Source organism: Bufo bufo, chromosome 4 (assembly GCF_905171765.1).
Source record: "Bufo bufo chromosome 4, aBufBuf1.1, whole genome shotgun sequence".
NCBI lineage: Eukaryota > Metazoa > Chordata > Amphibia > Anura > Bufonidae > Bufo > Bufo bufo.
In genome coordinates, this window is record NC_053392.1 from 560,319,179 (window position 1) to 560,346,234 (window position 27,056).

The following is a 27,056-nucleotide window of genomic DNA, read 5'->3' on the forward strand; positions in this document are numbered from 1 at the left end:
ATCACAATATAATTTTATATTCATGTTCTTTAACTTGGTCTTGTAACATAAAGACTACTGTAGCAATTCAGAAATATTGGTGAAAATATGTTTTAGTGTCTCCACACATGTATATATGTATTTTATTTTTCTTGTTTGGTTGTGTTTGCACTTTTTATCTTTTCCAATTTTACTTTTTTCTCTATAAAATTTTAAAGTTAAAGTTTAAATGCAATTTTCATAGTTTGGCAGGTGATTAAATTCACCATACAATTACTTTATCTTCACTGGACATATATTAAAGGTAAATGCGGTATTTGTTGATGTTGTTGTTGATGTTTCTAATATTTAAGTACTCGACATTAAGATGAAACAATCATTATTATCCGCTATTAATCTAACTGGAAACATTTATATTTAGATTTTTATTGTTGTGCATGTATCCATTATTAGAATGTAGTCATTTGGCCATTCAAAACATTTATATTAATCTTATTTTTGCAACGTGGCTTGCAATTGTGACAATATTGAACTGATGCCTTCTCTTGTACATTTTTATGCATCTTAATGATGTGGTGTAATAACTGCTACAGGTTATGACAAAACTATTGTGCTGTCCTTGTTTCATGCATGCATGGTTCATGCACAAGGACTTATCCTGTCTTGTCTTGTCCTGTCGTATGGTAGAGATACCATATCTCTGGTTAGTGCAATTGACAGGCTAATTATGCATTTCCTTCTCTTGAACAGCCAATTAAGAGAGCTGGTCAAGAAATAGGAGGAAGATAGGAGGAAGAGCCTAGGACGCTCTGCTTACAGCATGCAAAGCCTTAATCTCAATTATAGGCCAGCAATAAAAACCAAAAGTCTGAACTGGAAACACTTTAGGTGAAGGGGGGAACCTCAGAAAACTAGAAGGAAAGTGCCACAATTCACACTGGCAACAGTTTTTTTCAAATAGTAAACCAATTACCAAATATGTTTGTTCAAGCAGATACAGTATTTGTTAGCATTCCTAACATGATTGCTTACAGTAAAGTCAAAGGAATAAGATTTGGGCTTCACAAAATGTGTCAGTTCTCTTATCAGCAATGTTAAAAGCATACAGGTGCACACATAAAAAAAAACTGAAATAAAAAATAGGTAATGTGGGAAAAAACATTTTACATGGGTCCTTCACTTGATCTTCTGTATCACTCGTGGCAACATACTCTGTCAAAATTTTTAACCGGTTGTCTGAGGTAATTAATTATCAGACAAGCGCCCCAATTGGCTAAAATAAAAATAAAAACTTATGTTATACTAATCTGTTTCTTTAGCTTGTTCTCTGCTCTGGTCATCCTTCAGCTGCTTGTCTACAAACTGTAGCAGGGCTAAGCTGGTATACAGCATGCGACAACGACAGCCAATCCTATGTGGTTTACTGCTTAGGATAGTGGTTAGCTGCAGCGGTGCCAGAGAGAGAGATTATACCATGATTTTTATTTTAGCCATTTGAGGGCTGGTCCAAGGTTTTTAATTATGTCAGATGACCCCCGTTAACCTGAATTCCATTTCATATTTCTTTATAATAGCTAGGTTAACATGACTCTTACATGTAATTTAATACAGTAATTTACTGTATTGCGATTTTGTTTAAGGATTAAGTTTAACTCACATCAAGAAAATAATTTCACAGTCCAAATTTCCTACCATGCCTAATGTAATCAAATTAACAGATTATATATATTTTTATATATATTTAGATATTGAATGCTTAAGTGGTAGAATATGTTAATAATGTAATTTAATGACAATGATATTGCAAAAGTTTGTTTGGCAGAAATGGGCTATGATACCTACATAAAGACTAGTAAAAATACAAGAAACATCTATACAGGGAGTGCAGAATTATTAGGCAAGTTGTATTTTTGAGGATTAATTTTATTATTGAACAACAACCATGTTCTCAATGAACCCAAAAAACTCATTAATATCAAAGCTGAATATTTTTGGAAGTAGTTTTTAGTTTGTTTTTAGTTTTAGCTATTTTAGGGGGATATCTGTGTGTGCAGGTGACTATTACTGTGCATAATTATTAGGCAACTTAACAAAAAACAAATATATACCAATTTCAATTATTTATTTTTACCAGTGAAACCAATATAACATCTCAACATTCACAAATATACATTTCTGACATTCAAAAACAAAACAAAAACAAATCAGTGACCAATATAGCCACCTTTCTTTGCAAGGACACTCAAAAGCCTGCCATCCATGGATTCTGTCAGTGTTTTGATCTGTTCACCATCAACATTGCGTGCAGCAGCAACCACAGCCTCCCAGACACTGTTCAGAGAGGTGTACTGTTTTCCCTCCTTGTAAATCTCACATTTGATGATGGACCACAGGTTCTCAATGGGGTTCAGATCAGGTGAACAAGGAGGCCATGTCATTAGATTTTCTTCTTTTATACCCTTTCTTGCCAGCCACGCTGTGGAGTACTTGGACGCGTGTGATGGAGCATTGTCCTGCATGAAAATCATGTTTTTCTTGAAGGATGCAGACTTCTTCCTGTACCACTGCTTGAAGAAGGTGTCTTCCAGAAACTGGCAGTAGGACTGGGAGTTGAGCTTGACTCCATCCTCAACCCGAAAAGGCCCCACAAGCTCATCTTTGATGATACCAGCCCAAACCAGTACTCCACCTCCACCTTGCTGGCGTCTGAGTCGGACTGGAGCTCTCTGCCCTTTACCAAGCCAGCCACGGGCCCATCCATCTGGCCCATCAAGACTCACTCTCATTTCATCAGTCCATAAAACCTTAGAAAAATCAGTCTTGAGATATTTCTTGGCCCAGTCTTGACGTTTCAGCTTGTGTGTCTTGTTCAGTGGTGGTCGTCTTTCAGCCTTTCTTACCTTGGCCATGTCTCTGAGTATTGCACACCTTGTGCTTTTGGGCACTCCAGTGATGTTGCAGCTCTGAAATATGGCCAAACTGGTGGCAAGTGGCATCTTGGCAGCTGCACGCTTGACTTTTCTCAGTTCATGGGCAGTTATTTTGCGCCTTGGTTTTTCCACACGCTTCTTGCGACCCTGTTAACTATTTTGAATGAAACGCTTGATTGTTCGATGATCACGCTTCAGAAGCTTTGCAATTTTAAGAGTGCTGCATCCCTCTGCAAGATATCTCACTATTTTTGACTTTTCTGAGCCTGTCAAGTCCTTCTTTTGACCCATTTTGCCAAAGGAAAGGAAGTTGCCTAATAATTATGCACACCTAATATAGGGTGTTGATGTCATTAGACCACACCCCTTCTCATTACAGAGATGCACATCACCTAATATGCTTAATTGGTAGTAGGCTTTCGAGCCTATACAGCTTGGAGTAAGACAACATGCATAAAGAGGACGATGTGGTCAAAATACTCATTTGCCTAATAATTCTGCACGCAGTGTAATTTATCATTTAAAATCTGCAAGTCAACAAAAGTTGAAATATTGTTAAAAAACTTACAAAATGTATTTTTACATTTGTGATTTATCTCCAAACATCATCTCCCATACTGGTTGCACATATGCAGAAGATTCTCTCTATATTGTACATAGTATTTGCAAGTCAATGTAATTTGAGCTGAAAATACATGATATCCACTAATTACTTTTTTCTGATCAGTAGTGAACCTCTTAAATAACAAGTGTGATGTTTGAGGGTATAGATAGATATATAGATATCCCTTGGAATAGAGCAAGATACAGCACATAAGACCTTTTAACATGGCCATTTGCCCATGTTTTACAGTAGCTGCCAATGATTGAGAGTTCATAGACCAAAAAATATCAGTCTTCTCCCATAGAAAAAGGGAATGTTAGGGCAGGTGCCTATATAGCCTAATCTGTGTGTATAGTATAACGTGCTATCAGGTTTTATATAGGTTTCCATCAACACAGTACAAATGTTATCTATCATTAAGTTCTCTACCTTTAAATGAAAATGATGGAATGTTAGCCTATAATGTTTGTATAAATGGGTGGTGTGAAATATTTAGTCTTTTTTATAGGGATAGTAACATAAAAAAATAAATGTAAAAAATCATACATTTTTGAATTACACAGAGGTTACAGATGTTTAATATTTGCTAAATAAATAAATAAATAAATAATCAATTAATTTTATATCTAATATATAAAGCTGAGTGTATGCATGCATGTGTGTATGTCCGCTAAAGAAATATGCACCGTCGCATTTACAATCACGAAGTTTGGCACACAGGTACATCAGGTGTCCGAGAAGGTTTTAGACCAGGTCTCAGCTCTCTAGCATGTACCGTTCCTGAGATATATAAAAAAAATATATATATTAGCCAATAGAAGCCTTGTCACATGACCCTTATCAGCCAATAGAAGCTCATAGGTCATTAGTCTCCACATACACACAGTTTTCCATAACAACCCAGCCATTTTTCTTCACTGCTATAGGTCAGCTTTAAAGGGGCAGGGTGCTGTGGATGACACTGTTAAGGGAGCGGAGTGCTGTGGAAGCCATAGTTCAGGGGCAGGTAGGGTGGCCATTCAGGCCACCCTCAAAAGACAACCTTAAAAACCCACCCCCTGTCCCACTAAACCACACCCCTGACCCAATTAGGGCATGCCCCCTCCCACTCAGCCGACAGGGATTGAAAAAATGAAGGTAAAGATCAACTTCTGTCAGCTGCAGGGGTGAGAGGGAGGGTGACTTTCTCCCTGTAGCTCATGCTCAGACAGCACAGTGCTGCTGTCTGAGAGTGAGCTGTTCAAAAGGACATCCCTGCATCTGTCCAAGCCCTGTGCCGGGCGGAGGACAGGGAGTCTGAAAGCCAGACTGTCTGTCCTAAAAACGTATCTCTGGCCACTCTAGGGGCAGGCTGCTATGGAGGTCACAGTTAAGGGGACGGTCCGCTATGGAGGTCAGTATTAAGGAGCAGATTGCTGTAGAGGCCACTGTTAAGGGGGCAGGGTGTTGTGGAATTCACTGTTAAGGAGACGGGGTACTGTGGAGGTCACTAATAAAGGGGTGGATGCTGTGGAGGTCACTGTTAAAGGGGCAGGCCACTGTGGAGGTCACTGTTAAGGGGCAGGATGCTGTGGAGGTCACTGTTAAAGGGACAGGCGCTGTGGAGGTCTCTGTTAAGGGGGCAAGGAACGGTGGAGATCACAGTTAAGGGGACAGTCCGCTATGGAGGTCAATGTTAAGGGGCCGGGGTGTTGTAGAGGTCACATTTTAAGGGAATGGAGCTCTGTGGAGGTCACTGTTAAGGGAGCGGGATATTGTGGAAATTACTGTTAAGGAGACGGGGTACTCTAGAGGTCACTAATAAAGGGGGCGGCTGCTGTGGAGAGCAATGTTAAAGGGGAGTGTGCTGTGGATGTTACTGCTAAGGGGGCAGGCTGCTGTGGAAGTCACTGTTAAAATGGGCGGGCACTGTGGAGGTCACTGTTAATGTTAAGGGAGGAGGGGACTGTGACGGCCACTATTAAAGGGGCAGCGGGGTACTGTGAGGTCACTGTTAAGGGAGCGGGGTACAATGGAGGTCACTGTTAAGGGAGAAGGGTATTGTGGAAGTCACTGTTAAAGGGGCAGTCGCTGTGGAGGTCTCTGTTAAGGGGGCTGGGAATGGTGGAGGTCACAGTTAAGGGGACTATAATCTATGGTCAGTGTTAAGGGGTGGGTGCTGTAGAGGTCATGGGCAGGCCCTGTGGAAGTCACTATCAAGGGGGTGGGGTGCTGTGGAACTCAGTGTTAAAGGGGCAGGCTGTTATGAAGGTCAAGGTTAAGGGGGTGGGCTGCTGTGGAAGTCCCATTTTAAGGAGACGGGGCACTATTGGGGGGGTCAGTGTTAAGGGGTGGGGGGCTGTGAAGGACACTGTTAAAGGGGTGGGGTACAATTGATGTCACTCTTATAGTGGATACTGTCAATATCTTTTAACAACATACACAAACATTAAATGAAATAGATGAAATATACCCGAGCGAAGCCAAGTATATATATATATATATATATATATATATATATATATATGAAGAAAAATGGCGGCACTGGCTCCAAGGAAGATTGCGGGTGCACGTCCCCAGGGGAAAAGACTGGTTTCCCTAGTGAATAATACCAGAAAAAAGAGAGCGGCACTCCAGAAAGTAAAAGCGGTGAACCCTTTATTCACACCAGTGGTGCAACGTTTCGGCTCTAATCACGAGCCTTCCTCAAGCTTGAGGAAGGCTCGTGATTAGAGCCGAAACGTTGCACCACTGGTGTGAATAAAGGGTTCACCGCTTTTACTTTCTGGAGTGCCGCTCTCTTTTTTCTGGTATATATATATATATATATTTAAGCACATGTCTGAATTTTTATACATGTTTCCCATAGGAAAAAATCCATTTCATACAGCTTTTCTTTTTGCAGCTAAGTCTACTCCGGCACCTGGGTGTTTGCAGCCTAGCAGGTTTTTTATGATTTACAACATTCAATCGTTATGCTCCGTTTAACGTCCCAGGCACAAGAACATTTAGAAATCAGTAAACAACATCCAATTTACCAAAGAAAATAACTCAGGAAAGCGTAAAAACAATAAAATTATTGAAAAACAAAGAAACAGTGATAAAATGCCCGTGCATTCAAGCCGATAAGCCACTTTAAATGCATTTTAGCATGTAACATGTCAAACATACAAAATTATTTTTCTTCTTATACTGTAGATAAAGTGTCAGCCACAAATGGCATCGGAAAAGAAATTATAAATATTGCTTTTCACAGACCTGCATTCAGCTGATATGAGAAGAAGAAAGCGGCCATAGAATGAAGGATGATAATCTCTATACATTTTAAATAGACTTATAGGCAGAAGGATGTGTAGTTCTGAGCTCGGTGCATATGATATAAAACCTGGTATCTGATAATATCAGTAAATACCTTTTCTTACCCTTGCAGTGAGCAGGATAGAAAATTTGATTAAATAATAAATAGTGATTTCTAACTCGGCAGGAGAAGTATACAGTGAAATTGGATATGTTGCCTAGGGGAAAGATCAGACACAGAAATGAGTAGGTCACGAAATGGCACATCATCATTAAATATATAAAAAGGGTTTTTTTATTTATTTTTTAACCAAAGAAGCAAAATGAAAATGCAGTGAGATTCTCTATCGCTAGCAGTTTTTGTGTCAGACTACCATAAGGATGTGTACCCTTTTCACACAGTTATATTTGAACATGCAATTGCTTATTAATAATTAATATTGCTATCTTCGTCAATGCTAAAAATACACGGGACTAGAGCTGCAGAAGAATATCCTTTTCCACTATGTGTGTGAATGAATTTCTGATTTCGATAATTCTCCATATATTAGGTACTGTATTATATTGTAATATTGTTTCCTGACACATCTGAACAGGTACTTTCATGGACACTGCTCACATGGCTACTCTGATTTACTAGCCATATCTCTCTTCTTTGCAAATTTGGTTAAAAGTTTTTCTTTTTTTTTTTTCAAAATTCCTGTGTGGATCTGTGGCTTAACAAAATTTTTTTTTTAAGACACTCTAATAACCGATATTTACCAGATATAGAATTAGGGGGTTGTCTCAGGATAGACATTGATAGCATATCAGCAGGAACAACGGCGGCCTAACATTAACTATAAAGGCCAAATCACAAGACATAGTACAAAAAGAAGTCATCAGGCAAAATGGCTTGGAGTTTTCTTAGCACCGTTGTCACCAAGTTCTAGTGATGGGCAGAGGTCACAGTTAGAGATGAGCGAATTATCTGAAAATTCTATTTGGCTGATTTGTCGAATTCTACAAAAAAATGTACTTTGTGACAAATTACTTTTTTGCGAAGTGCATTTCTTTGTAAGTAGCGGGTGCAATAACAGGTAGCAGCGATTGCACCGCCCCCCCCATTATTGTACCCTTCAGATGCTGCATTCATACTTGGTGGCGGCATCTGATATAAATAACAGAGAGCAAAATAAAAAAAATAAAAAAATCATCCTTACCTGATCCATTTGCTCGTGACGGTCAGGCGCCGCCTTCTTTCTTGCAGATCTGGCGTTAAATCTCGCACGACCCGTGATGGCATCATCGCGCCGGTAGGCGTGGTGATGTCATACATCATGGCGCACGGGATTTCATATGAGATCTCACACTCAACACTAGTCTCAGTAGTTGGACTGGACATTGATGGTGTATTTAAACCAGCATGCTTTCCATATCTGTCCTAAAACAACAACTTTAACGTGAACCTGTCATGTTGGCCATGGTGTTTGAACTGCAGGCATCATGTTATGGAGCAGGAGGAGGATATATAATTTAGTGGAAAAAGATTCTGTATACTTTGGATGTCATTCATTTAAATTCCTGCTCATTCTGGGCTTTGAAGTCCAGGACGCGGTCCTATTAGTGATTGACAGCTTTCCCTTTATGACTGTGCATAGATATATAGCTTTTCATGGTGACAGGTTCCCTTTAAATGGTGATGTGAAGAAAGCCCTTTAATTGATATTTTGTTATTTGACCTTTTTCTTGTAAATTACTATAAATCAGAAGTACAATGGCATTAAATTATGAGGGAGCTCTATTATAATTCATTTTGGGTCAGATTCATTCAACCATGTTGTGTCTTCAAAACATTCTCTTTCCCTCTCATAAAAATTCTCCCAAATGGAACCTTAAGAAATTCTCATTCTGAGGAACCTGAAATTTTGTAAAAAATAAGGTTGAATTTGGATTCCAAAGAATTGACACAACTGTTGTTTAGGTCTTCACCTGAGCCACATTTTTTGCGGCTTGGATGTGGACCCTTTCATTTCAATGGGGCCACAAACGAGGCTGTCCGCATCTGTTGCTTTGTTCAGTAGCCGTGAAAAAAAATTGAATATGTCCCCTTTTCTTGTCCATTTTGCGGACAAGAATAGGCATTTCTATCATTGGCGGCCCATTCTGTTCCAAAAATTGCGGAACACACATGGCAGGCATCCGTGTTTTGCGGATACGCAATTTATGCACCCCAAAACATGGCATGGCCGTTTGCATGAGGCCTAAATAATAAATCCCTCCCTTTGTCTTTCCCTTTGTCCTCTCCCATCTTTGGCTACATTGAACATGCCTAATGTCACAAACACACCCACTGAACAGGAAGTTCAGTTAACCACACTGACTGAAACTCCGGCAGATTGATGTGCCTGCACTACTACAGGAGCCCCTGCCCTTGGTTTCCACAGCCACTTTCCCTTCCACTCGCCTAAGATCTATCATCTCTCTTCCTACTGTGCTCATTTCACTCGAAACAATTTCATTTCACCCCATTTACCTTCTGAGACAGAGCTCAGCAGTGCAGGGAAGTGATAAAGGAACTGTAAGGACCTGAGTGATGTCACCAAGTGGGCGGAGCTCTTGTGCTGTGTGTCTGTGAGAAGTTAGTGGTTTCCCTCTATAAGTTGCAAAATAGATGGACTTGTAGTTCTTTCCTTATACACTGCGTGCAGAATTATTAGGCAAATGAGTATTTTGACCACATCATCCTCTTTATGCATGTTGTCTTACTCCAAGCTGTATAGGCTCGAAAGCCTACTACCAATTAAGCATATTAGGTGATGTGCATCTCTGTAATGAGAAGGGGTGTGGTCTAATGACATCAACACCCTATATTAGGTGTGCATAATTATTAGGCAACTTCCTTTCCTTTGGCAAAATGGGTCAAAAGAAGGACTTGACAGGCTCAGAAAAGTCAAAAATAGTGAGATATATTGCAGAGGGATGCAGCACTCTTAAAATTGCAAAGCTTCTGAAGCGTGATCATCGAACAATCAAGCGTTTCATTCAAAATAGTCAACAGGGTCGCAAGAAGCGTGTGGAAGAACCAAGGCGCAAAATAACTGCCCATGAACTGAGAAAAGTCAAGCGTGCAGCTGCCAAGATGCCACTTGCCACCAGTTTGGCCATATTTCAGAGCTGCAACATCACTGGAGTGCCCAAAAGCACAAGGTGTGCAATACTCAGAGACATGGCCAAGGTAAGAAAGGCTGAAAGACGACAGCCACTGAACAAGACACACAAGCTGAAACGTCAAGACTGGGCCAAGAAATATCTCAAGACTGATTTTTCTAAGGTTTTATGGACTGATGAAATGAGAGTGAGTCTTGATGGGCCAGATGGATGGGCCCGTGGCTGGATTGGTAAAGGGCAGAGAGCTCCAGTCCGACTCAGACGCCAGCAAGGTGGAGGTGGAGTACTGGTTTGGGCTGGTATCATCAAAGATGAGCTTGTGGGGCCTTTTCGGGTTGAGGATGGAGTCAAGCTCAACTCCCAGTCCTACTGCCAGTTTCTGGAAGACACCTTCTTCAAGCAGTGGTACAGGAAGAAGTCTGCATCCTTCAAGAAAAACATGATTTTCATGCAGGACAATGCTCCATCACACGCGTCCAAGTACTCCACAGCATGGCTGGCAAGAAAGGGTATAAAAGAAGAAAATCTAATGACATGGCCTCCTTGTTCACATGATCTGAACCCCATTGAGAACCTGTGGTCCATCATCAAATGTGAGATTTACAAGGAGGGAAAACAGTACACTTCTCTGAACAGTGTCTGGGAGGCTGTGGTTGCTGCTGCACGCAATGTTGATGGTGAACAGATCAAAACACTGACAGAATCCATGGATGGCAGGCTTTTGAGTGTCCTTGCAAAGAAAGGTGGCTATATTGGTCACTGATTTGTTTTTGTTTTGTTTTTGAATGTCAGAAATGTATATTTGTGAATGTTGAGATGTTATATTGGTTTCACTGGTAAAAATAAATAATTGAAATGGGTATATATTTGTTTTTTGTTAAGTTGCCTAATAATTATGCACAGTAATAGTCACCTACACACCTAGATATCCCCCTAAAATAGCTAAAACTAAAAACAAACTAAAAACTACTTCCAAAAATATTCAGCTTTGATATTAATGAGTTTTTTGGGTTCATTGAGAACATAGTTGTTGTTCAATAATAAAATTAATCCTCAAAAATACAACTTGCCTAATAATTCTGCACTCCCTGTACTCTCTCCCTGTAATTTCCCCTGGTAGTCCATAACATCTTAGAAATCCTGGGAGTTGTAGTTCTCTCCTATTATATCCCTCTCAATGTGATTTACACAAATACCCCATAGTAACAGTCTAGGCATGCTGGGAGTTCTAGTTCTATCCTCATACCCCTCTCCCTATAATGTATGCTGATGGCCCATAATAAATCTCTGGACATGCTGGGAGAATTGAAGTTCGCTCCTCTTCTATCCCTCTGCATGTAGTGGCCACTGATGCCCCATAATAACATGGATATGCTAGGAGATTTAGTTCTGTCTTCTTGTACCCCTCTCCCTATAATGTCCACTGATCCCCCCTAATAACAGTCAGAACATATTGGGTATTATTATTTCCCCATATCCCTTTCCATCTAATGTAGATTAATTCCCTATAAAACAGTGTGAACATGCTGGGAGTTGTAGTTCTATACTCTTATAACCCTCTCCCTATAATGTCCCTTGAACCCACCCCCCTAAAAACAGTCTGGACATGCTGGGAGTTGGAGTTCACTCCTCTTATCTCTCTTTACATTTAATGTCCACTGATTTCACATCAAACCATCTGGACATGATGGAAGTTGTAGTTCTGCCCTCTTTTTTAATTTTTTTTATAAAAGACCACAAATCCAGACAGTTTTTCTCCAGCAGTGCCTGAAAACAGTCTATTTTTCTAGCATCTTCAGAGGATGCCACTGTATGACATTTGTCTGAAGCAACCGTATGTGTCATGTGAAAAAACCTCATAGGACAGAAACGTTATGTGAACACAGCCTTAGGGTACTTTCACACTTGCATTAAAGTTTTCCGGTGTTGAGTTCCGTCACAGGGGCTCAATACCGGGAAAAAAATTATCAGTTTTTTGGCTGGAAAGAAATACCGCAGCATGCTGAAGATTTCTGTCCGGCCAAAAATCCTGAACACCTGCCGGAATGACGGATTCGGCATTAATTTCCATTGAAATGTATTAGATCCGGCATTAAGTGTTCTGGCAAAACGGATCTGGTTTTTCGGTCTGCGCATGTGCAGACCTTTAAAAATACAAAACAAAATGATAAATACCAGATCCGTTTTTCCAGATGACACCAGAGAGATGGATCCGGTATTTCAATGCATTTGTGAGACGGATCCGCATCTGAATCCGTCTCACAAATGCCTCCATTTGTGTCCAGATTGCTGGATTCGGCAGGCATTTCCGGCGATGGAACTGCCTGCCGGAATCCTCTGCCGCAAGTGTGAAAGTACCCTTACACACCTGAGTAATAGTGGCTGTCACTAGAGAAGAAGATCTGATAGATTTCTGACAGGCGGGGAAGATTTCTGTCAGAAGATGACAGGTGGGGAATATTTCCCACTGCCTGTCAGTACAAACCGTTGTCTGGGTTTTTATATACAGGTGAAACTCAAATTTTTTTAATATCGTTCAAAAGTTCATTTATTTCAGTACTGCAACTTGAAAGGTTAAACTAACATATGAGATAGACTCATTACACGCACAGCGAGATATTTCAAGCCTTTATTTGTTATAATTTGGATGATTATGGCTTACAGCTTATGAAAACCCAAATTCACAATCTCAGAAAATTAGAATATTACATGAAATCAATAAAAAGGGATGTTAAATAGAAAAATGTTGGACCTCTGAAAAGTATAATCATGCATATGTACTCAGTACTTGGTTTAGGCCCCTTTTGCATCAATTACTGCCCCTGTGGCGTGGCATGGATGCTATCAGCCTATAGCACTGTTGAGGTGTTATGGAAGACCAGGACGCTTCAATAGCAGCCTTAAGCTCTTCTGCATTGTCCGGTCTCATGTCTCTCATCTTTCTCTTGGCAATGCCCTATAGATTCTCTATGGAGTTCAGGTCAGGTGAGTTTGCAGGCCAATCAAGCACAGTAATCCCATGGTCATTGAACCAGGTTTTGGTACTTTTGGCAATATGGGCAGGAGCCAAGACCTGCTGGAAAATGAAGTCACCATCTCCATAAAGCTTGTCTGCAGAAGGAAGCATGAAGTGCTTCAAAATCTCCTGGTAGATGGCTGCGTTGACTCTGGACTTAATGAAGCACAGTGGACCAACACCAGCAGATGACATGGCTCCCCAAATCAACAGAGACTGTGGAAACTTCACACTGGACTTCAAGCATCTTGCATTGTGTGCCTCTCCATTCTACCTCCAGACTCTGGATCCTTGGTTTCCAAATGAGATGCAAAAGTTGGAGGACTTTGGACCACTGAGCAACAGACCAGTTCTTTTTTTCTTTAGCCCAGGTAAGACGCTTCTGAAGTTGTTTGCTGTTCAGGAGAGGCTTGACAAGAGGAATGTGACATTTGAAGCCCATGTCAAGGATCTGTCTGTGTGTGATGGCTCTTGATGCACTAACTACAGCCTCAGGCCACTCCTTGTAAAAGTCCCCAACACTTTTAAATGGCCTTTTCCTGACAATCCTTTCCAGGCTGCGGTCATCCCTGCTGCTTGTGCACCTTTTTCTTCCACACTTGTCCCGTCCACATAACTTTCTATTATTGTGCTTTGATACAGCACTTTGGGAACATCAAACTTCTTCTGCAATTACCCTTTGAGGCTTTCTCTCCTTATGGAGGGTGTCAATGATGGTTTTCTGCACAACTGTCAGGTCAGAAGTCTTTCCCATGATTGTGATTCCTACTGAACCAGACTGAGAGACAATTTATAGACTCAGGAACCCTTTGCTAAGGGGTATGGACTAATTAGCCGACTAGAGTGTGACACTTTGAGCCTAGAATATTGAACCTTCTCACAATATTCTAATTTTCTGAGATTGTGACTTTGGGATTTTCATAAGCTATAAGCCATAATCCTCCAAATTATAACAAATAAAGGCTTGAAATATCTCGCTTTGCATGTAATGAGTCTATCTCATATATTAGTTTTACCTTTTAAGTTGTATTACTGAAATAAATGAACTTTTGCACGATATTCAAATTTATCGAGTTTCACCTGTATGTGCCGCAGTACGGTATGAGAAGGGGGAGGAAGGGGTAGAATAAGTGGCTGTAGCCTGAGAGAATAATCCAATGCTTTTCTAGTTTATTTTTCGTGGTCAGCCAAAGTGATATCTGACAAAACAAAAGGAGCTTATGTTAACGTTTTGTTGTTTTTTTGTATTTGGATTCTAGCTTTAGTTCCCTTTTAATAAACGTATGATCATGAGCATTACCTGAAATAAATGTTCAATATCTTTTTACTGCAATACTGCGTTGTATGATTGTGTAATTATCATCGGGAGGAGTAGATAAATAAAACCAATTTACCTGGCTGATTGCAAAGTAAATGTTTATCTTTCAATTACCTGTTTATGGTTACTAGACATAACTGAGGTTGATGTGCTGTAATAAAATTTGATTGTTCTATTTTGTTGTCACCTATTCCACTTTCTAACATTGCAATCAGAAGCCATTTGTAGTAAACAGAGCAAAGCTGTAGCCTTGATTGCTTTCCCTACCAGAGAGGGACGTACATATCACTGGGCCCCATGGCAAGAATATACCCGTTCCTGGCCAGTATATACAGCAGTGTACTGATATGTGAAGTATGAGGTATAATAGATGCAGTGTGTTCAGATATATAGTATATAAAGCAGTGTACTGGTATGTGAGGTATGAGGTATAAAATACAGCTCGTACCTCACATATCAGTACACTGCTATATATAATATATACAGGACCATCTTTAACGCAGGGCAAAAGTGGCAGCTGCCCCCAGCCCATTTGCTCCTGGGGGGCCCAAGGCAGCTGCCTCTTGAGCCCCTCTGGCCACTCCAGTGGCGTAAAGATTGCGGTCACAGAGGGTGCGACCGGGCCCGGGGGGGGGGCTGAATTCTATTCCTTATCTTGTCATCGTAAGACCCGAGGTCTCGCGGGATCACAGCTGGGACTGGGAGGGTATCGGGATTGCGACTTGCACACCACCTAACTAAAGCCCGCCGCAGTCCGCAATTTAGTACAGAACAGAACAAGTAGGTAGTATATATATATTTTTTATAATGTATGGCACTGCCCTGGCACACTATTCCTGCTTCATCTTGGGGGAGGGGATCTGAGGTGAGGTGATGATCAGTGATGTGGCAGTGCTGGCTGTGGCCGGCTGTATGAGGGCAGGAGGGCACGGCACTGGCAGCAAAAGCAAATCCTTCATAGGGGCCCAGCCCCAAGGGCAAAATCATTAAAAAAAAGTGGCAAACAAATATATACAGTGGCCTTGGGGGCAAGAAATTTAATATATACAGAGGGGGGGGGGGGAATGGAAATATTATATATCCATTTTCCCCCCTCTGTATATATTCCATTTTACCCCCTCTGTATATATATGATATATATATATATACAGAGAGGACAAAAATTTTTATATACACATTGGGGTAAAAATGGATATATTATATGTTTTATGTGAGTAAGGGTGCTGGGTGATTGGAGAAGGGGAGGGAGGGGTGGATGGAGGGGTTAGTAGTACAGTACTATCTGCACATTGTAAAAAAAATATATAATCTGCAAAATACTATTTATTTGTGTCAGAAGTTGTGCTTTTTTATTTTTTAGAATAATGATACAGCCATTTTATTTGATACTTTTGTACTGATTCTTTTTTTTTCTCTATATTAAGGGACACTACAGTCACCAGAACCACAACAGCTAAACGTAGTCGTTCCGGTGTCTATAGCATGTCTCTGCAAGCTTTTTAATGTAAACACTTCCTTTTCAGAAAAAAGGCAGTATTTACATTACTGCCAAGAAACACGTCTAGCGTTATTGCATGCTAGGGTGTGTGAAAGCGGGATCCAGGGGGCCCAAGTAAATTCTTGCCCAGGGTCCAATCAATATTAAAGACACCCCTGACTATATATCTTAACACATTGCATCTTTTGTGCTTCGTATATCAGTACACTGCTGTATATACTATATATCTTAACACACTGTAACTATTATACCTCACATATCAGTTTACTGCTGTATATACTATATTTCTTAATACACTGTATCTATTATACCTTGTACCTCACATGTCAGTACACTGCTGTATGAGGAGGAGGTGGTACTCTGTGTGAGCAATGCGTCCTCTTCATTACACTGTCTGTTGTCTCGGAAGTGCAGTGTAATCACAAGTACTTGCTCCATGCACTTGTAATTACACTATACCGCTGCTACAGGGGAGATGACGAGTAGTGTAATGAAGAGCAAGCAGCGCTCACATGGAGCTCCACCTCCTCTCCAAACAGCTGATCCGCGGGGGTGTCAAACCCCTGCCAATCTGATATTGATGACCTATACTGAGGATAGGTGGAGATCAGTTGCTGTAGACACCCATATTCTACTGTACATAAAATGTCATACATTAGCTAGATATCCTTTGAAATGTACTGGACCAACTTGCACAATGTAGTGAATACTGGAGGCCTTCAAAAATTCCCCTTTCATGTTAATCACATTGAAAAAAAAGGCTAATTATGCGGTTTTCATGTAAAACAATCTAAACACATTTTTGCATTAACACTTGCAACTGATATTTTGTAGAATATAATTAGTATAGTACATTAGCCAATCTTTCCTGCGCCCTGAGCTGTTGAAAAGAAAATGCACTAGAAGCGTAATAAAGTCTATGGGATAGTATACCACCTATGCAAATATCAGAGCATAGTGTAAGAGCAGGAATAAACACACGTATAGTAACATATACAGGGAGTGCATAATTATTAGGCAAGTTGTATTTTTGAGGATTAATTTTATTATTGAACAACAACCATGTTCTCAATGAACCCAAAAAACTCATTAATATCAAAGCTGAATATTTTTGGAAGTAGTTTTTAGTTTGTTTTTAGTTTTAGCTATTTTAGGGGGATATCTGTGTGTGCAGGTGACTATTACTGTGCATAATTATTAGGCAACTTAACAAAAAACAAATATATACCCATTTCAATTATTTATTTTTACCAGTGAAACCAATATAACATCTCAACATTCACAAATATACATTTCTGACATTCAAAAACAAAACAAAAACAAATCAGTGACCAATATAGCCACCTTTCTTTGCAAGGACACTCAAAAGCCTGCCATCCATGGATTCTGTCAGTGTTTTGATCTGTTCACCATCAACATTGCGTGCAGCAGCAACCACAGCCTCCCAGACACTGTTCAGAGAGGTGTACTGTTTTCCCTCCTTGTAAATCTCACATTTGATGATGGACCACAGGTTCTCAATGGGGTTCAGATCAGGTGAACAAGGAGGCCATGTCATTAGATTTTCTTCTTTTATACCCTTTCTTGCCAGCCACGCTGTGGAGTACTTGGACGCGTGTGATGGAGCATTGTCCTGCATGAAAATCATGTTTTTCTTGAAGGATGCAGACTTCTTCCTGTACCACTGCTTGAAGAAGGTGTCTTCCAGAAACTGGCAGTAGGACTGGGAGTTGAGCTTGACTCCATCCTCAACCCGAAAAGGCCCCACAAGCTCATCTTTGATGATACCAGCCCAAACCAGTACTCCACCTCCACCTTGCTGGCGTCTGAGTCGGACTGGAGCTCTCTGCCCTTTACCAATCCAGCCACGGGCCCATCCATCTGGCCCATAAAGACTCACTCTCATTTCATCAGTCCATAAAACCTTAGAAAAATCTGTCTTGACGTTTCAGCTTGTGTGTCTTGTTCAGTGGTGGTCGTCTTTCAGCCTTTCTTACCTTGGCCATGTCTCTGAGTATTGCACACCTTGTGCTTTTGGGCACTCCAGTGATGTTGCAGCTCTGAAATATGGCCAAACTGGTGGCAAGTGGCATCTTGGCAGCTGCACGCTTGACTTTTCTCAGTTCATGGGCAGTTCTTTTGCACCTTGGTTTTTCCACACGCTTCTTGCGACCCTGTTGACTATTTTGAATGAAACGCTTGATTGTTCAATGATCACGCTTCAGAAGCTTTGCAATTTTAAGAGTGCTGCATCCCTCTGCAAGATATCTCACTATTTTTGACTCTGAGCCTGTCAAGTCTTTCTTTTGACCCATTTTGCCAAAGGAAAGGAAGTTGCCTAATAATTATGCACACCTAATATAGGGTGTTGATGTCATTAGACCACACCCCTTCTCATTACAGAGATGCACATCACCTAATATGCTTAATTGGTAGTAGGCTTTCGAGCCTATACAGCTTGAAGTAAGACAACATGCATAAAGAGGATGATGTGGTCAAAATACTAATTTGCCTAATAATTCTGCACGCAGTGTATATCATACTGTGCACTGACGTCAGCATTATGTACATGTATGCCTACTAATCGCTGGATTCTAGCAGGGGTTTCATTAATATACACTTTTGCCATCACTGGTCGACAGTCTCTATACTGCAATACATGAAGGTCAACACACAAACAGGGACAAAACAGATGCACAAAAACAATAAGAGTAGTCGTACGGCAGAAGGGTCAAAAGGCAGATGATCAACACAGTACAAGTATGCCAGAGACTGGGAAGAGTAGGAGAAGCTTGATCACAAAAAATTCACCGGCCCCTGCCCACAGTAGGTCCCGACCTTTATACTCAAGGAACAGCAGCTCATGTTGGCTTGTCTCCACGCCAAGTGTTGCTGCTCCGTTTGGGGGCCCCACGGCACTTCCTCATTGGCCCGTGGCTCTGACATCAGTGAGGGCCTGGCCGCATTTCTGGTTCCTGCAGCAACCAGACGCTGCTGCTGTACGGAGGCAACCAGTGTTCATTGGAACCATGGTTAGGAAACATTGATCTATTCTAGACAATAGAAGCTAAGTATATAAAATATTTTTTATAAGAAAAAGGCTCATTTGCTTCATTATTTGTAAAGTACATGCACTTTTTGTTATTTATCACTTTTAACGGTTCTAGCAATAATGGAAATCAAGTTGCCGGCTGAGCTGTGTTTTTCCATAGCAGCCAATCAGAGCTGGAGGAGCTGCAGTCTAGAGAACGTTGATGGAACAGAATGGAAATTGAGCTGGGATAGTTTGGGGATTTCAGATTCCCCATCAGATATTGCAGCTAAGCTACAATCCCTGACTAAAGCTATGTGCTAATGGAACAGATTTAAAAAGTTGTCAATCTACCAAGAGGGAACATACATAACAAGAAACCCAAAAGTACAAACATATAATATTAACACCATAAATGCATATTTAGAGAGTCGGACTATGCACTGAGCATGCAATGTTTTTCTATCCGGCGCAATTTGGCATCTGGCATTATGACTGACATGCTGGATTTATGAGAACTATCCCATAGAAAACTCCAGAGGAGAACTGAATTGGATCATCGGACATATATGAAGGGGCCCAAATAATATTAAAGGGGTTATGCAGTAAAAAAAAAAAAGTTTTCTAAACCCTATTAGAGAGTTCTGAGTTGATATAGGGAATTCCTATATTTAGGATTATCATCTCTTGCCAAGAGTGGAGATTGGTTGCAAAATATTTTTTCTCACTCTGGAGGACCAGTCCTGAATTACCCAGACAACAGACATATACTGTATAATGCACATTTTGTCACACAAGGAACCCAAAAATACAAGGATTGCTGTGAAGCAGGAGAATCAGTGGCACCATGAAGTCACTCCTCCCCAGCACTCACACCGGTCAATTTCATAGGAAGACAATTTACCTGTTAGTATATTTATGTAGTGTGGGAGGAAACCATATTATTTAGTGCAAACCAACACAAACACAGGGAGAACATACAAATTTCTCCCCCAACCCCATACACACAGAGACTGATTATCCTGAACAGTGTCAGGGGCTGTAAGGCTGCAGAAGGTGGGCCATTTCTGAGGACTATTTCTTAGGCTGTCATTGAGTAACAGCCACAATTATGGTCTTGTTTTTTAGCGGATAAGATCATGGCACTAGCCCTGATACATTGCAAATTATAGCTCTTAGAAATGGACCCAAGAGAAAGCTTTACATACCTGCAGCTTTCAGTCCAGACCCAATTTCTAATAGCTGTGTTTCTCCATATATCTCACCTAGCATTGTGATCTTATGGGTTCATTTATTTAACTGGTGTAAAGTACTGTAGAACTGGCTTAGTTGTCCATATCAACCAATCAAAATTCACCTTTCATTTTCCAAAGGAGCTGTCAAAAATGAAAGGTGGAATCTGATTGGTTGCTATGGGCAACTCTGCCAGGTCTACTTTAGACCAGTTTGATAAATGAACCCATTAGTCTTGTTTAAAAGTTTAGATGCATGAGGAGAAATAAAAGATTATCTTTCCCTGTTTTACCGGAACATGTCCTTAGGCAGAGGGTAACATGGACTTCTGTGCATATTATCAATCCTCCTTCAACCATCATTTAAAATCTACAATAAAAATGTGACATTGTGGGAAAGTTTTTAAAATTTTTATGTGATGTGTTAAAGGGGTTATCCAATGAATTTAAAACTGCTTTTACTCACTTATCTGCTTGTGTCAAGTACTTTCTTCCCTTTTTTATGGGTGGGAAACAGCCCATCAAACATATATATCTCCCTGGATGCATTGCAGGTAGCCCTTGTTAACCCCTTCCTGCTTTTCAAAATAGTATTTCAGGATATATGGTGTGCTATGCCCCCACAATTTCCTTCTCCACTCTCTAGAGAGATATAACCATATATTTTATGAATTTAGAAGTAGTAATGAATGAATGGTGTCTTGGTTGCTTCACATCCTTCTCCAGTGTCGGACTGGGTCGCCTAGGGCCCACCAGTAAAATTTATTCTGGGGGCCCACTGTAATGCTGCATGCAAATATTACCTGCTTGCTCAGTGGCAGCAACATGGTACAAGATGATTAATAGCAGTCCCTGGGGAAAAAAGATACTGGCTGGCCTGCCTCTGTGCCTAGAAGTCTTCTCTGCCATCCAATATATCTATGAAGATAAACTGAGCAGTCTGTTAAATAATCTACCTAGTTTTATAAAAAACATAGGCTCTATTCTGCCTATCTACATACAGTACAGTCTGTCTACTGTACCATGTGCCAGTTGTGCAGGGATTGGGGACAAGGGGCCCACCTTGCTCAGAGGCCTACAGGGGATTCACCTGTTCCCCTCTGGGCCAGTCCAAGTCTGTCCTTCTCTATGAGATCACTATTCCAATACTGAGCTACTGAGCATGTTAGTCCTCCTCTGAATGCAGGACAAGGTGGACCAGAAGGCTAAACAGCAAGGGGAGCTACCAAAGTGGAAAATGTAATGTACATAAAAATTAACAATATTTTTATTGCATGTATATTGCAATAATACTTCATTTTCATAATCATTGCTTAGTCATACTTTTTTGTAGGATAACTCCTTTACAGGAAAAAAAAATGTCCTTCTTCAAAGAGATGGTTATACTAGTTCTTTACATCTACATAAAGGTGACCATAGACATTAGATTTATGGCTGCCAAACCTGCCATTGTCAGTAGGATTAGCTGACTATGTGACGTGCATGAAATTTCTGGCTGCTTGTTAGTTTCAAATGCTTTGGGAGAAAAAAAAATAATTGGTCATCTTGATCCATTCTTTGTAGTCGAGGGAGGTAAGCCACCACCAGGGTTGTCTGACTGTAGCTTACTCCCCTCTCCCGATTAAGAATACATGCACGCTCAACTTAACTGAACTCGCAAGGGTATGGGGGTGCATTAGGAATATAGATTGTCCGAATGAGCATTTGGCTGACAGCAATTGAAATAGTCAAATTAAATGGCCAAATTAAAGTGAACCTGTCACCATTAAATGTAGGGCAGTCTGCAGGCAGCATGTTACAGAAAAGGAGGAGTTGAGAAGACTGATATATAGTTTTATGGGACAAGATAGTTTGCAATTCATGCATTTAAATCCCTGCTCTTTCCATGCTTAGGAGTCATATGGGTGTGTCTCTTTAGTGATCTACAGCTATCTTTGGATTCATAGACAAACAAAGGCTTTCAATCCCTGAATAGGACCACCCACATGACTCCTAAGGTCAGAAAAAGCAGAGGATTAAAGGGAAGAACCTTAAACACTTAGCCTCTTTGAACATCTGATTGCTGGGGTGCTGAGAGTCAGACCACTGCCAATCTGATATTGTTGACCTACTCTGAGGATAAGCTATCAGTATCAAAATCCCAGATAACCCCTTTAGGTGAATACGTTTTGCTGGATCTTTTCCCATAAAACTTTAGATCAATCTGCCCAGCTCCTCCTGCTCTATAACACGCTGCCTGCAGATTGACAGGTTATCTTTAAATTCAATCCAACATGTTATTACTGTTTCTATTTTTGGTAGCTACAGGTAATAGAACAACCATATCAAGTCGGGAGCAGCTTTGTTATAAAAAGAGTTAATAGGCAGGTGACATGTGTCATTGTAACTGTAATACAATAACTGTGCCACAATCTAGAGCGTTATTATATCAAGAACGTCTAATGGCAACACATACTACATTAACATAATCAAATCCATATTAATTAAGAAAAAAAGCATGGATTGAACAAAAAAAATCCCCCGGCTTAACCATTGTCTCCGATTGAAATAACCGAGAACCACAATGTAATAAAGTAGCAATTCACATAGTCATTCTTGTATGATTTTCTATAGCGGTTTATTCAATTCCAAAGAGGTTTATATGCCTGTTTATGTCAAACAAACTCTACTAGAATGATGAATTTATTGTGTTTGTTTCAGTTGTTCTGACTCTCTATTTTTCATTGAAAGGTTCACATATTTCATTGTGCTGTGATTGGTTAATGATGGTTTGGCATATTCTGCAGGCAAAGGCCCAGAGACTCTTTATGCTGGTTATAACCTCAATGATAATGAATGGCACACAGTGCGCGTGATACGGAGAGGAAAGATATTAAAGTTAATAGTGGACGATCAACAAGACATGACAGGTAGGTGCCTTCATTTATTCTATCTTGCAGCAGTGTTTCCTAATAGATGTATCTGGGCATTGTCCCTCAACATGCGTATAACAACCCCCAAGCAAACAAGAAACCTGACTGATCTGGTGGACCGTGGTCCATTGAATATGGAAGAATTCCCAGAATGCCTTCAGTATTCCCGGTGCAGGCAATAAAGTATACAGCTAAGCAAAAAGAACTGGCCTATGGTACATGGAGATGGAAGCTGCATTTATGTACATGTGATAACTTGATGTTGAAGAGGTTTTCCAGGTCTTAGATATTCAAGGTCTATCCTCGGAATATTAAGACATTTTGAAAAAAAATTACCTTGAATGCATGTTATATAATAATGCACCATTTAAACTAGGTTATGGATGGAGTTAAATTTTATAGATCTGGGGGTCAAACCTTTATCCTCCTTGCAAGACTTTGACCTCAATTTCTTGTTGTTCAGAATCGAGAGATTGTGGTGGATAATTTTTTCACAAGGTTTCGGCTCATGTTAGAGCCCTTTTCAAGTATTTCTTTGCCGCAGCTTTTTTCCCGCCTTGGTTTTCATTTCTATATTTTCAATTATTTTGTAACCATACTCATATATATATTTAGCTACTTTCTTCTTTTAAGTCACAGGGTTCTGTATAAATAACCGGTTCCTTTATTTTGAGATAAAGTTTTAAAATATCTATTTCTAGTCATGGAAACATGAGATCCAAAGCTATCTAAAAGCTATTACAGATGTGTATGAGATGGGGGAAGTTGCTGAGTAGCTAATGGAAGTGAACAATAATATGAAAGCAATTACTGAATGTAATTGTATTTTTGAAAATGGTGGCTATTATTTCTATTAGGATACAATTCTGCCTTTTCTGTGTCAGATCTGTTTTAATATAGATTTTTAAGAATATTGTATATTTTAAAGAGTCAGTATTAACCGCCTCACGTCCGCCCATAGGATATAAACGTCCTATGGGTGGACGTCTATTTCTGACAGCACGTTTTAAAACGTCCTGTCAGAAATAGCAGCTGCACGCTAATCGTGCAGCTGCTGATCGGGTTGCCCGCTGTCAGTGACAGCAGGGCAACCCTAAGACAAGGCAGGGACAGTGCCCAGGTGTCCCTGCCTTCACGATCGCTGCAGACACAGCGCTCACCGAGCGCTGTGTCTGCAGAGCAGGAAGCGCTGTGCGCTTCCTGTTCCGGCCCGGCGGTCATGTGACCGCCGTGACCGGAGTGTGCAGGGGCTGTGTGAGGTCTCTCAGAGACCTCGATCAGCCCTGCTGTGAGGCTGTACAGCGCTGGATTGCTGCTGTACAGCCTCTATAGGGGTGCATTTGTCCTGTAACTGGGGCTACTATGTCAGCCCCAGTTACAGGAGAAATCAACTGTGAAAAAAAAAAAAAAAAAGTGAAGTAAATGTCCCCCAGAGGTCTTGTATGACCTTATGGGGGACGAAAAGTGTAAAATAAAATAAAAATAAAATAAAGGGTTGAAAAAATAAAATAAAAAAAAGTTTCACATGTAAAAAAAAAAAAAAATCCCAAGTAAGGAATAAAAAAAAAATTTAAAATAGAAAAAATAAAATAAAAAAGACATATTTAGTATTACCGCGTCCGTAAAAACCAGCTCTATAAAAATATCACATGACCTAACCCCTCGGGTGAACACCGTAAAAAAAAAAAAAAAAAAACTGTGTCAAAACAAGCAATTTTTGTCACCTTGCATCACAAAAGGTGCAACACCAAGTGATCAAAAAACGCGTATGTCCCACAAAATGGTACCAATAAAACCGTCACCTCATCCCGCAAAAAATGAGCCCCTACATAAGAAAATCTCTCAAAAAATAAAAAAACTATAGCTCTCAGAACATGGACACATTAAAACATAATTTTTTGGTTTCAAAAATGCTATTATTGTGTAAAACTTTAATAAATGAGAAAAAGTATACATATTAGGTATCGCCACGTCCGTAACAATCTGCTCTATAAAAATGTCACTTGACTGAACCCCTCAGGTGAACGCTGTAAAAATAAATAAATAGAAACTGTGCTAAAACAACCAATTTTTTGGTCACCTTGCCCCATAAAGTGTTATAATGAATGATCAAAAAATCATATGTACCCAAAAATAGTACTAATAAAACTGGCACCCTATCCCCTAGTTTCCAAAATGGGGTCACTTCTTGGGAGTTTCTACTGTAAGGGTGCATCAGGGGGCTTAAAATGGGACATGGCATCTAAAAACCATGTGGAGTTCCTTTCCTTCTGCGCCCTGCCGTGTGCCCATACAGCAGTTTATGACCACATGTGGGGTGTTTCTGTAAACCGCAGAATCTGGGTAATAAATATTGAGTTTTGTTTGGCTGTTAACCATCGATGTGTTAAAGAAAAAAATTGATTAAAATGGAAAATCTGCCAAAAAAGTGAAATTAAAAAATTTGATCTCCATTTTCCTTTAATTCTTGTGGAACGCCTAAAGGGTTAACAAAGTTTGTAAAATCGGTTTTGAATACCTTGAGGGGTGTAGTTTCTACAATGGGGTCATTTATGGGGGTATCCACTATGTAGGCCCCACAAAGTGACTTCAGACCTGAACTGGTCCTTATAAAGTGGGTTTTGGCAATTTTCTTAAAAATTTGAAGAATTGCTTCTAAACTTCTAAGCCTTCTAACGTCCTAAAAAAAAAAAATGACATTTCCAAAATGATGCCAACATAAAGTAGACATATGGGGAATGTTAAGTAATAAATATTTTATGAGGTATCACTTTCTGTTTTAAAAGCAGAGAAATTGAAATTTAGAAAATTGCGAATTTTTTAAATTTTTGGGTAAATTTGGGATTTTTTCATAAATAAAGGTGAAATATTTTGACTCAAATTTATGACTATCATGAAGTACAATGTGTCACGAGAAAACAATCTCTGAATGACTTGGATAAATAAAGGCGTTCCAAAGTTATTACCACATAAAGTGAGATATGTCAGTTTTGCAAAATTTGGCCTGGTCAGGAAGGGGGCAAAGGGCCCAGATGGGAAGTGGTTAAAGGGTTTTTACGAGATTCTGATATTGATGATCTACTTTCACAATAGGTCATTAATATGACATCAGCCAGGGTCCACCCATGACCCATGTCAATCAGCTGTTTGAGGAGGCTACCATACTCCAGTGAGTCTTATGGCCTCCTCACTGCTTACCAAGCATAGTGACATCCATTGAATAGCAGCTCTTCTTGGGACTGAGCTGTGTCTAGGTCATGTAACCAATGAATGTGAGGCCATTTGCCTAGGAAGAGGCTGCGGCCTCTTCAAAAAGCTGAACAGTGGGAGTGCTGGGTATCAGACCCCCACCAATCATGAGGATAGCTCATCAATATCAAAATCTCTTAAAGCCCCTTGAACTATAAATGTGGGAAGTAGTGTTTATCATTGAGGAGACCCAACTATGTTAATGCTACATGGAAAAACATGTGCATATTAGTTCTCCAGGAGGAATTCAACTGTCTCTCTCTAGTGCCCCTAATAGGTACTTACCCTTTGAGTCAATGTAAAGCCCATAGAAACTGTTCAAACATGACTAAAATATATCCAAACCAGGAACCTATCGGTAGACAGCTGTTTAAGGTTTTCTACCATCATGATTACATAGACTGATTACATTAGATGTCTTTACCTTAGCTGGATATGCTCAATATGAACCAGTACCTCCAGAGCTGTGTATTGCGGACCCGTAATATACAGATTTTTTCTACCTACATAGAAAAATCTGCTAAATAATACTAGAACCTCATCTGGCATACAGATATGTCATTCTTGCCTTTTCTCTTGGTTCAACATATCTTGTGATGTGTTGCCTGAGAAGCTCTAATTTGAAGAAAAAAAAAAAAAAAGAACATCTAAGAAAAAGAACAAGATTATTCAATACTATGTCTGGAAATGGTTATGCCTTATGTGCCTATATGAGGCCAGTGGTTGTGATATGAATTGCGACCAGTTCTGTAAGCATATCATGATAATGTATTGAATTTATACAATGAAAAATTGAAACTTTTTGAAAATTAAAGTGTTTTTTTTTTAGATTTAAATACTGATCATCAGTATCTGATAAGT

General features: G+C 40.0%; 1 protein-coding gene across 9 annotated transcripts in view; it reads left to right on the forward strand.

Annotated features, from left to right (window-relative positions):
* The window catches only part of NRXN1 (neurexin 1), a 1,679,151-nt gene that overhangs the window by 859,381 nt on the left and 792,714 nt on the right, over window positions 1–27,056 (forward strand). For all 9 annotated transcript variants that reach the window (XM_040430258.1, XM_040430259.1, XM_040430265.1 and 6 more), the window contains one exon: window positions 22,821–22,943. In XM_040430258.1, the coding sequence (XP_040286192.1) occupies window positions 22,821–22,943 (123 nt within the window). The remainder of the gene's footprint in view (window positions 1–22,820; window positions 22,944–27,056) is intronic.